Source organism: Botryllus schlosseri, chromosome 2, assembly GCF_051294905.1.
Source record: "Botryllus schlosseri isolate E-star chromosome 2, Bs_hap1, whole genome shotgun sequence".
Lineage (NCBI taxonomy): Eukaryota > Metazoa > Chordata > Ascidiacea > Stolidobranchia > Styelidae > Botryllus > Botryllus schlosseri.
Genome location: NC_137237.1, coordinates 11,163,854 through 11,176,963, shown reverse-complemented (window position 1 = coordinate 11,176,963; position 13,110 = coordinate 11,163,854). Strand labels below are relative to the sequence as shown.

The 13,110-nt window shown below is 39.1% G+C and overlaps 1 protein-coding gene across 1 annotated transcript; it reads left to right on the top strand.

Moving 5' to 3' along the window:
* Nucleotides 1-1,382: 1,382 nt before the first annotated feature.
* LOC145433501 (endonuclease G, mitochondrial-like) lies at nt 1,383-3,310 on the top strand. The gene has a single exon (XM_080310618.1). It carries the CDS (start codon nt 2,312-2,314, stop codon nt 3,161-3,163), a length of 852 nt encoding a protein of 283 aa, XP_080166744.1. The 5' UTR covers nt 1,383-2,311; the 3' UTR covers nt 3,164-3,310.
* The last annotated feature ends 9,800 nt before the right edge of the window (nt 3,311-13,110 follow it).

Genomic DNA, 13,110 nt, shown 5'->3' with positions numbered 1-13,110 from the left:
ATATAGAACTGTCTGTAATCCCCAGTGCCAGTAACCTACTTAGCCATTATAGCCAACTGGTGAGTTGCTTGGTTTTCTTTGTTGTCAATCTGCCGTGACCTGTGACCCAATAATATCAACTTGAAATTGTTGCACTAGAGATGTATTTTAACATTGTACTTATATAGTGGTTTTAGCTATACTGCAAATTGTAGACTAGATACCGTTATCACTAGGGCTGTGTAAAATGGAGTAGCCTACCTGAGTGATTTGATTATGAATCACGTATTTTGCTTCGAGTCGAGTATCAGTTATCACTCATTAATAATGAGTGGTTCATTTTTTGAAATAAATCCTGTGTGATGAGTAGGGCCATTTTTATATGACCGTAAAAAATCAATTATATGACTTTATTTTATGGAAAATATGACTTTATATGACTTTATGTGAAAATAGTGTATTTTTACATGTAACCAACGTCACTCATGGAACTGACGAGTAAAACATACACAACACAACAGTAATACGCATCCATTTTTATTTTAAACCACTGTTGTAGTACAGTTTCATGTAGTGTGGAATATTGGAGTCTTTAAAGTGACAATTTGGACGTAAAAATGACTTTAGTAAGGAAAATGAGCGCTCCACAGACGACGATGTGGGTTGACAGTGACACTTCTGCAGTTTTGCATTCAGCGCTGGTGAAATGTCTTGCCTTTGTAGCTCCATAATTTGTTTCACATCGTTTTTGTCCAATCGCTTCTTAATGTAATATTTGAGCTCAAGCGGATCTTTTCTGAAATCAAGGGCATTTAGATCAGCATTAGCCTCTCCATTTTCCGTATCAAGTTTGAAATATTATTGTAGTGGGAGGCATATTTCGGTGACCAATTCTTCAATTATTTATTATAGTGGTGCCCACCGTAAATACTATTTTATTCAAATCCAAATGTATTTGTATATAAGTAGACCGAGTTAGAGCCTTCTGTCTACCCATTGACTGAACTTCAAATGACGTCATACTTCAGTGCACAGAAGTAAAACATATTGTGTAGCAACACAATGCAATGTGTGACCTCATAATGCAATGTGTGACCTCATAGGTCTGTGACTGTATAGTGTTATGTAGGGTAACCTTACAGCTTGCCTTCGTTCAATCAGAAATTGCCTTACTTTCTTAGTGCTTAATTGCTTCACCGCTTAAATTCGCACTTTTTATTTAAAGTATACATCAATATGACTTTATAACTCAAATATGACCTAACCAGGAAAATATGACTTTATATGACTTTATAACTTTCTTAATATACCCCATAGGGACCTGGTTTTCGCGTTAAAATTGATTTCACGACTTACTGATGCATAGAAAAAAATATGACTTTAATGACTTTAAATGGCCCTAGTGATGAGAGCTTTTCTGCATAGAATAATTGAGTAATTAAACATAAAATTTTGCGTGACGTTGCCACCAATTCCACTCTGGCTCATTATGACGTGCTAACAGAACGTAATATGTCAAAGTTCCAATATGTACCTCTAATGCCAGCCGCAAGAATATAATGTCTGTTATCCATCACTTTTAAAATACTTTGGTAATTTTTCAACTATACCGATTTCATTGAACTTAGTGACAATGTTGTAGGATGATCAGTACTTCGGAAATGTGTTCTTTCCAGCAACGTTCGTAGCCTTGCACTATATGTGTTTCGCATGCTGGGACAGGACAAATCATTTCAGGGCTTCTACAGTGGAAAATACTATCGAAACTATAGTCCTTGTTGACAAAGTAACGTTCAGTGACGAGAAGCGTATAATTTCAGTAGGGTACTCGGAAAAATCGTATTTACTACTCGACTTATTAAAATTAATACTCGATTCAGATTCTAATCATTGTGCCCAGCCCTAGTTACAACCGCTGGTATAGTAAAAACGATGCCCCAGAGTTTGCAGTAACAATGGGGTATCACTGAAACGTAGGCCAACCAAAAGTCGCAATGCCAAATGAGTAGACTGTGAATTTATGTTTCTTCAGAACTTGAGCAGTTCTTGCTTGATGATGAATTAGCCTGATGCATTAGCCGTACCACCGCAGGGCTACTCAACTGTTTTCAGCAAAGGAACAGTTACACAAGTTCAAAATTTGCTTTGGTCCGATGAAGCTCTCGTGAAATAAATTACAGTTGTACAAATGTTATACAATGCAGTAATAGGAATAAGCGAAGTGTATTTATTGTTCTGTTAGTCACAGCTAGTGGGAGAATTGACATTTATTATTTCTTGCTGGTTCTTGCAGCTGTAGGCTACTCTAAATGACCTGTATTGTACTATTGCAATGACACGTTACAGTTGGAAATTAGCTGGATTGTCCGCAGCTTTCTTCGGCGGGAGCCTATTTGGCCTGAACATGAGTAGAAATCTTGAAGCAACCTCCATCAGCGCTGCTTCACCTGTCAACAGCAATCGTCCAAGTGCAATCATGAAGTTCGGGTTTCCCGTCAGTCATGCTTCCATAAAGATACGAAAGAATTACATTCTCTCATATGATAATCGCCTGAGGAATGCAACTTGGGTGTTTGAACACTTGAATAAAGATTTATTGAATAAAAGAAATTCTGATCGAGCCAATAGTAGATTCACAGAAGACGACTCTATCAATGGCATGTTTCGTGCGAGGAATATTGACTATTATCGGTCAGGGTATGATAGAGGTCATATTGCAGCAGCATCAAATCACAGAGCACATCAAGACTGGATGGACGAGACATTTTTTCTGTCTAACGTTATTCCACAAGATTCAAATCTCAATCAATATGCTTGGAATAGACTTGAAAAATATGTAAGGAAATTGGTCAAAATTTACGATAATGTGTACATTTGTACTGGTCCACTGTATCTACCAAAACCTGATGAAAATGGACGACTACATGTGACATATCAAGTGATTGGTCCTGGGCATATAGCTGTGCCCACTCACTTATTTAAAGTTGTTGTTTGTGAGAAAGAAAATCATCTGGAAATGCTGTCATATATCGTACCAAATCAGCCAGTGGACCATGATAAACATCCGAATGAATTCTTGCAACCCATTGAAAAAATTGAGGAAGCATCTGGTATCATTTTCTTTGATAGATTATCAAAGGAAGCTTTCGTAAAAATTAATCACAAATATATTAAACGTGGATGAATGTCATCCTAACTTGGTAACTTGTGTATTGTTTTATCAACTATATTTTACAAGAATCGTCCTAGACCCCCAGCGAGTTGGACTTTGTGATATTTGAAACACTCTGCGCTAAGTGGTCAATTACAAAGTTTCATCTTTCACTTAAAATTTTATAAAGTAAGAAGTAATTTAGGAATATGTTTGCATCACATAACAACCGGGTGAAATAGCCGCTGTATGGTCTGCATCGCTGTAACTGAGTAATGAATAGCCTATATTTCCAAAAATTCAACCTAGGCCTATTTGCAGTGTCATTGGTCAATGGTCATCTTGCATTATCTGTGAAGGGTACATTGCAATTTCAGAAGTAGCAACCTTCGATTAACTGCTAAAAGTTTGCGACCCCCTGACCAAATCTACTTTTTGAAACTACTCGAGTACTTTTCAGATCTTCATTTTCTACTTGGGAGTAGTTCTGACGAATTGCAATAGAGCAGTGCTTTTCAACCTGTGTGACGGTTCGCACTGGTGCGAAGGAAAAAAATTGCAGTGCGAATGACGAAGGTAGTGCGAATGAAAATCGTGAATAATTGGTAATTTTTCAGACGTAGAATAACTCAAATAAACCTAATAGGAAATTTATGGTCAGTGTAACTTTTGTAGTGGCGACGCAATTGTAAAAACTTGTATAACTTACGAGCACCACTAATCGTAGCTCTCACCAGCCGTAGTGAATATATATTTTCGCACTATAATTATTACGTAACCAATAACCTGGTTTGTAAGCTGGTGTAGTGGTAGACATACAGTACATATCAGCCCGTCTGAGCCTGCGTCAGGCTGGAAAAATGACGTCAAATTGACTTTCTGCGTTCTTTCGCTAAACAATCATCATATTTTCGTGATAACTGTTCGATTAGCGCGAGGCACGAGGATAGTAGTAATTACCATAATTACAGACTCCCATTTGCAAGTTATCACCCCTTCAAGGGTTATTAAAGTATGGACTGCAAAGAGTATAATTTTGGGTCGACACGGTGCCAGAGCTACCTTTTATTATGTAGGTAATGTTAGTTGAATTTATTGCAAAATAATCCGACTGTAGTTTTTACATATCATCCAAGGTCACTGCGTTGGGTGCTGTAGCCGATAAGCGAGACACGCATATAATGTAGGCTTACCATATTTTGGAAATGTAAAAAGAGGACACTTTTTCAGAAATTTCAGACATGCAAAACTGGAGAAGAATTCTCAAAAACCGGTAATCCCACTTCGTGATCGGTTGACTAAAAAGAAAAAAGGTCATCACTTCCGCTCAGAGCTCAAAATAACGTTTTTCTCTCCCCATTGCCAGGTGGATGACTAAAAAAAAAAAACTTCTTTTCGCTCAGAGCTACAATCACCGCTTTTCCCTCCGAAATACCCGCCAGAGCTTCACTTCTGCGCTAATTTGCGGCATATCACTCGCAATTTCCTCTAAATCTGACCTAAATTTTCAAAAAAGAGGACAAAATCTCAAAAAAGAGGTCAAAAGGGCGTCCACCGAGGACACTTTCAAAAAAGAGGACAAATCCTCTTAAAAGAGGACGTATGGTAAGCCTAACATAATGTGGCTTTATGATGAGAATTCATGATAAGATTTGTCCGGCTGGTTTTTCTGGAAAACATGGCCGAAGACCGACGGGATGAACTAGTGTAGGGGTGTGCAACGAGCAGGTACAGGCCTATGAGACCCGTTCATTTTGAGGTCAACCCCTTCTGCTTCGGGGCACATAAAGACGTAAGGTTTTGGCCAACAAACCGCGAATAAAATGCGGTACCAAAAACATCAGCGGCGACTGATGTTGGATGGCCAAACCTTTCGATATGGATATGGTCTGTTGTCGGCACGGAATAGTCCCGCTCTTGCAATCTGAGTAGACAGTAGCACAAATGCAACACGCAGAGGAATTTAATTTGCCCTAATTTGAAATCACGTGCGTTAGACATGTTTTGTAGAGCTGTGTTGGGTAGAATTATAGCCTAATGTGCGCGTTCTGTATGTCATTCATGACCGTAAAATCGTAGCATACAACTGTAATATTAAAAATGAATTCATTTTTCTGGGTGAGGCTCGGGTTGCGAGATGCCACAAAAATCCAGATTTTGGTGGTAGTTTAAATGCTGCTTTCCCGTTATTAAACTGATGAATTCTAAAGTTAGATTGAGCTGAAGAGAAGAACACACAATTAATATCGTGAGTTTATTTGCTCTTCTCATATACTCGCGAAACATTAAGTTGGAGCAACGTATCATAAGGTAGCGAGCTCTAATGTGCCTATACCAGTGTTGGGATGACTCGAGTCATGACTTTTTCGTATGACTTGACTTGACTCAAGTCACTTTGCTAAAATGACTTGACTTGACTTGACTCGGCGTATCAAAAATGTGGATTGACTCGTGACTCGGAGCAAAATTCACGAGTCAATTTCAAGTCATCAAATAATCGGTGTCGATAAAAATCATTGTATCTTACATATGGTCGGATTGGTCGCGCAACGCTCGTGTAACCCGTGAGAGCTACTAATCATCCAATGATCGCGCGTTTCACTGTGCCTCTATTGTTCCTTCACAAATAATTCGACCGCAAACGAAGTGGTCGAAGCTTATAGCTTACGATGTCGTAAACTAGTATAGTAAAGTAGCAAAATGCATATTTCTGTCCTCTGTTCTTACCTTAACCAAACCTCTTGTGTTATTGAAATTGAATTCGAATATAGTTTATAGTCATCAACCATTGGCGCAGGCTCGAATTGTATCATGTCAATTTGTAAGTGGGTAATGTATTGCATCTTATCAATTCGTTTTTCTATTCTGTATATTGACTGGTAACTATAAACTAAGACTATGTAATTACTTACGTAGCTTAGCATTTCTACGTATATGTGAGCAATACAGCGCCTTCTTGCGTGTATATTTAACTCTATATTCGTTTGTTCGTTCAGAATCAATGATCACTCAATCTGTATTTCATACAGCCAGCAAAACGCAATGACGTAATCATGCCTCATACTTCGAAAAGGCAACTTGACTTGAATTGTGACTTGACTCGTGACTTGACTTGACTTGACTCGACTTGACTCGAGTCACCCTACAAAAATCGAGTGACTTGACTTGACTCGAGTCACCTTCGAAAATCGATTGACTTGACTTGACTCGAGTCAAAATGTGCAATGACTCGAAATGACTCGTGACTCGAAGGTAGTGACTTGATCCCAACACTGGCCTATACTCTCCTTGATCGTTTTGCACCTTATGTTCTAAGACATACGGAAAAAGGGCTTTCACCCTTTCGACAAACTGGAGCCTCCAGGACCTTTGTGTCAGCTCTGAAAAAGGAATTCTGCCAGCAAGCATTTTTCACTCGCAAAAAATGCGCCGTATTTTTGAGAGGAGTGCATAACAGATTAGACCTGGCCATCCAGACACTTCCTACCCGAGAATGTAGGAAAGTATCTTTCGTTTTATTTTAATTATTTCTACCGTAATTCGTGATGTAACTCCTGGTATTCTTCACAGGGCTGGATTTCATTAAAATAAAGTTTTTTCGAGTAAAAATTCGTCAGTTTTTTAGTCGAAAGAGTTTCAGGCCAAATTACTTCGTAAGGACAGACAGTTCCAACCAGAAATGAAGTAAAGTAGTACAATTCTAACATATGGGAAAACACCCAATTTGCTTACGTTAGGTCAAAATTATATTTTTTAAAGTCAAAAATGTCTAAATTTTTTAGGTAAAAAAATCGATCTGGTAATGACCTTTAAAAATAGCAAAATAGGCTGTTTTCAGTCTTGATCAACTAACTTTCCTAATTTGGTAAAAGTATAGAATGTAATGTATGTTTGCATTCTATAGTAAAAGTATCCCCGTTCACAATTCCATTTGTGTGCCTTGGAATCAACTTTTATCAAAATACACCAACCAAAACTCTGTCAACAAAAGGAGTTCGTGTATCACCTAAAAATAGTACATTGAACGTCTCTCTCATTCGAAATTTCATGCTGGTGACGTCATATTTTGTGATACGATTGTTGATATACAATGTTCTTTCCAATTCTCTACTAGTTGCTGACGATTACCCCTGACGAGTGTCAGCCGAAAATATTCGGGTTCATTTCAATATGAATATACTATTTAATTATCCCCCTTTTGTGATTCCAAAATTTGGTAACCCGCCTACACTATGCTATCTCGCCACGCAGAAATTGCATGTATTTCGATTCAGCATCGAATCGATTTTTCCCAACCCTACTTGATTGTATGAATAGCGTAGGGTTGCCGATTGCCATACGTCCTCCTTTACGAGGATTTGTCCTCGTTTTTGAAAAGGTCCTCCGAGGACGCCTAAATGTCCTCCTTTCTGAGATTTTGTTCTCTTTTTTAGAATCTTGGTTAAACATAAGGGCAAAATTCGACTGAGATACAGTAAATCAGCACTGAAGTAACGCTCCGGCAGTAATTTCGGGAGCTGAGCCTTTTTTTAGTCAACCAACTGATAATGTGTACGAAAATGGGCGCTGAGCGAGAAAGTTGACAACGTGCACGACGCGATTTCAAATTGGGGTGCATTATTTGCTCTGCGGGTCGCATTTGTATTGTGTTATTTATATATTATACATCCATTTATTGATTTCATATTGCTTTACCTGGTGTGTTACCATGGTTGCTGTCTTCGTTATATATATTTGTGATTATTATTTTCTTCTATGTTGCAGACTGTCCACTGTTATGTTTATTAAAATGAATACACTTGATTACTTCACTGCCGTGGAGGTGACGAGTAACAAGGCCTTTATTGGCCATATCGTCACCTCCAGTCAACTTTTTATGTTTGACGAAGCAATAAATGTCTGTCTGTCTGTCTGTATTTGTACTGCTGTCTACTCAGATTGTAAGGGAGTCACTATTCGGAGCCGACCATTAAAACGACCAGACAATGTCTGACAGACATATCAATATCGTAGGTTTTATAGCCAACCAGCGACGGTCAATTTTGGCTAAGGTTTTATCATCGCCGATCTTGTTGCCACCTCACTTTGCCCAGCCGTAGATTGGCCGGAACTCGATGTCTTCGCGTGTGTCCCGTTGCGACAGAGGCTGGCCTCGAAATCCCTGCATCTCACTGTTGCGCATCCGCTCGTTGCACACACCTTCACTAAAGCATCTAAACTAAACAGAATATGGCGGTCTTTTCCGGAGCAACAAATGTCGGACAAATCTTATCATGAATTCCACCCAGTTAGTGTAATACAGAGGTCGGCGATCAAGCGTAGTCGGCGCATTCTTATGATCAAGTGTAGTATTAACGAACGTGGCTGTGGAGTAGGTAAATTTCACCACCGACTCCACACATTTTCAATATACCGACTCTCGAGTCTTTAAACTTATACCGACTCCGACTATATTTTCTTAACAGAACTACGACTCCAACAGTATTACCCATTTAGGCTACTTCGAAAATTATATGCCACACAGCGACGGTTAAATGACTAACATATAACCATTAAACATATGCAAGCATATGATTAACGACGGCATGCAAAATTGTTTCATTGTGGCGCAGCTCGAATTATCCATCATGCAATTGACATGACAGAATGCCTAGCTAAATATCCTTCCTTTTACATATTTTGTAAGTTTTTATAACATGGACTCTCTACTATCCTGATATTTATGAATCATTCAAACATGGCATCCAATCCTGTATAATTTAAATGTATATAAAACATTGAGTGTAGCTGCTGTGCAATCAATCAATCAATCAGGTTTATTAATGTTTTCATCGTTTCAAAACATCACAAGACTGCGATACAATGAAAAGATAGGAAGGTGTCGAAACAACTTGGAGTACTAGCCTTTAAGATCAGACACCCACCTTAGGCTAGGCCCTATAGGCGAAGTAAATAAGAGGCATGCACAGTGCACACTGAATGAAAAGTAATGCAGAGAATATAATACATGAGTCAGCAACTATAATACAGAGATATAACTTATTAATTTTCTCATTGCACACTATACTGATTACAAGCACACACACTATTCATAGACATTGATCATTACCGAAATTTAGGAAGTAGTCAAATAGCTGTCTAGTCCAGTGCTCTTCAACCGGGGTTGTCGTACACCCTAGGGCCTAGGGTGTACCAGAATTTGCAAAGGGTGTCCCACTCGGATGGGGTGTACAGGGGTGTACCAGATCCGAATCACAATGAGCCGATGGCTAGCTATCACAAAGACATGTTTATGGGTCAGTACAGGTTGACGCACAGGTTAATGAGCAATATGGTACGATGTTATCTCAAGTGTAATACTGTACACCGCTTTATTGTGATGTCATAAGCAAATATTTCTCCTATTCATTTAGCCGTCGGCAATAGACCAATGCTTCCGTTTGGTGTTGGAAAGTATGCAGTTAACAAACATGTGTTCATCTAGTCATTTGTCTTTTAGTGATTTTTTGAGGAAACCGCCGCGATAGCTCAGACTTCTTGAATCAGTATAGGCCTACTTCCTACCCGACGTTAATAAATATCGCAATGCACATAAATGAAGTGACGTAGCCAGCCAGGGTCGAAACAGCTTCCATGTTGAAATCGAAACCCTCATCATCATCATCATCATCATTGGTTTATTAGCAATTTTATCAGTTCAATACACCACAAAAAATGCGGTACAATGAATAGACAGGAAGATGTCGAAGCGACTTGGATTTGTCAATGTTTGAAAATGCCGATTTTATGTCCAATATTTCGCCATACATTTGCAATTTAGTATTTTGTTATTAGTGATGCAAATTAGCGACAATAGACTGTGTATAGCGGCCTACGATCTGAGGTTACTGACATCTCCTGCAGCACATGTGCTACTATCGACGGTGTGTGGTGTGGGGCAGACCTGATACGCAGTAGGCTGGTGCGCCTTCTATCATCGCTGATCTGAATTACCGCTTCTGCAGCAGTAGCTTTACCTACTCTCTCCCCAATACTGTTACGTTTAGGTTGATTTATCGTTCGTAATGTCATGCTGTTTTGGGGCTGACACGAAATGAATTCCAATTTGCGTGGCGGGCGACCTAACAGGCTGCGAATAGACTCTGTGACCAAATACTATTTCATTCAAATCCAAATTTTTTGACGGCAATAACTCCGCTTCTACTCGTTGGAATTGAACCAAATTTGAAGAACATCATTTTTATAGACAACCTAATACTTTCATTGGGTGAACAGAAAAATTTCACATTTTTCGTTATTTATTTTTATATTATAAATAGAAACTTTCTTCTTTAGTAGCCATGCGGCTACTGGTTGGAATTGAACCAAATTTGGTGTGTAGGCTTAAGTTAGGTAACCTAACAATTTTATCAAGTAGCCAGTACGATTTGAGAAAAAAAAGTCATTTTTGAAGAGCCCTATTGTTCATGCAAGGTCACCATACGTCCTCTTTCAAGAGGATTTTATAGGGCAAAATTCGACTGAGACACAGCAAATCAGCACTGAAGTAACAACGCTCCGGCGGCTATTTCGGGAGCTGAGCCGGAAAGTTGACTTTTTCTTTAGTCAACCGACCACGAAGTGCAAAGAATTTACCATTTTTTCAGGATTTTCCTCCGGTATTGCGATGAGTCTAAAAATTTTGAGAAGTGTCCTCTTTTCAGATTTCCAAAATATGGTAACCCTAGCTCATGCCATTTCCAAAGTTAGATTTGCCTTCGCAAAATGGAACTATGATAGGGTTACCATATTTTTGTAACACAAATTCCGGACGCTCTTTAGCGTCCACTAACGGATTTTAAAATGAGGTATGAGCACATTGATGAATATGACGTCACACCAGCCAAGCTTTGTCTATCGACTAGAGGTGGTCACGATCCGGTTCAGGAGTATGTGGTTGTATGTTGTAATTTATTGTAACCAGGGCCGAAGCCACATTTTTCTGCCCCCTCCCGTCCAAATAAACATTGATCTTGAGCCCAAAGTAGGGCAATCGATGCAGTTTCTGAGGGCTTATGCCAGTGTTGGGATCAAGTCACTACCTTCGAGTCACGAGTTATTTCGAGTCATTGCACATTTTGACTCGAGTCAAGTCAAGTCAATCGATTTCCGAAGGTGACTCGAGTCAAGTCAAGTCACTCGATTTTTGGAGGTGACTCGAGTCAAGTCGAGTCAAGTCAAGTCACGAGTCAAGTCACAATTCAAGTCAAGTGGGCTTTTCGGAGTATGAGGCAAGGTTACGTCATTGCATTTTGCTAGCTTTCTGAAATACAGATCGAGAGGTCATTGATTCTGAACCGATGAACGAATATAGAGTTGAATATATACACACCCAAGAAGGCGCAGTATATAGCTCATCATATACGTAGAACTGTTGAACTACGTAAGTAATTGCATATAGCCTCAGTTTATAGTTATCAACCAAAAACAGAGAAGAGAAAAACAAATTGATGAGATGCAATACATAATCCATTTACATATTGATATGATATAAAAAGATGGTTGAGGAGTAGATAAATTATATTCGAATTCAATTTCAATAAAACAAGAGGTTTGGTTAAGGTAAGAACAGAGAAGAAAAATAGATATTATACTATTCTATTGCTTTAGGCTACTACTAGTTTACGACAAGGTAAGCTGTAAGCTTCGATCACTTCGTTTTGTGAAAGAACATTGGAGGCTCAGTAAAACGCACGATCCTCGAATGATTGGTCGCTCTCACGGGTTACACCAGCGTTTCGCGAACAACCCGAACATATGCAAGATACGGTGATTTTTATCGACACCGATTACTTGATGACTTGAAATTGACTCGTGAATTTTGCTCCGAGTCACGAGTCAATCCACTTTTCTGACACGCCAAGTCAAGTCAAGTCGAGTCATTTTAGCAAAGTCAAGCAAAGCAAAGTCATTTTAGCAAAGTCAAGTCATGACTCGAGTCATCCCAACACTGCTATATGCATCTGGTCGTTAATTGATTTGAATGAATTGTGTCAATAATATTGGTTCTTCCATATATTACTATATAATTTGATCCTCTCTCCGCCCACATGATCAGAGTTTGCGGTAGAGCTATGGTGGAGGATGATATGACTTCGAAAATGCAAGGAGCGTAATTGTACAATGTACATCGTTAGGCCATGTCCAAACGCCCTAAACCGACTTTATGAATATACCGTTATCCTGTGATTGCAATTACAATTAGACTTATTTCTGTAACTGAATGTTATTTTTATTTATTTATTTTTGATCGCAGCTTTTGCGAGGGTGGTAGTCACCATATTAAAACCAATATATGTGCTACTAAATCGCGCGCAGCGCGAAGAAAAATTTCATGTAGCGTCATTCTGCCCGAAAATAATATTGTTTATGTTGATTTAGTAAAACATTATGAGCTTACTTCAAAATTCCGGACATTTAGTAGGCATGTTTTAGAAATTCCTCCCGGACGCAGTTTTAAAGGTGAAATTCCGGACATGTCCGGGAAATTCCGGACGTATGGCATCCCTAATCCATGTTATTATCGCCGGTGACGAGTAAGGTGGCGGTACGCTCTACAGCTGTAACAACAGCAATGGATTCTTCGGCGATTGGACATTATTCCAGGGGTCCGCGTACCCCTTCGGGATGCATTGTTTAGTTATTAGGCCTATATGCTAGGCTTACCATACGTCCTCTTTTAAGAGGATTTGTCCTCTTTTTTGACTTTTTTGAAAGTGTCCTCGGAGGACGCCCTTTTGTCCTCTTTTTGAGATTTTATTGTCCTCCTTTTTGATAATTTAGGTCAGATTCAGAGCAAATTGCGAGCGATATGCCGCAAATTAGCACAGAAATGAAGCTCCGGCGGGTATTTCGGAGTAAAAAACGGTGAATTTAGCTCTGAGCGAAAAGAGACCTTTTTTTTAGTCATCCACCCGACAACGTGGAGAGAAAAACGGTAT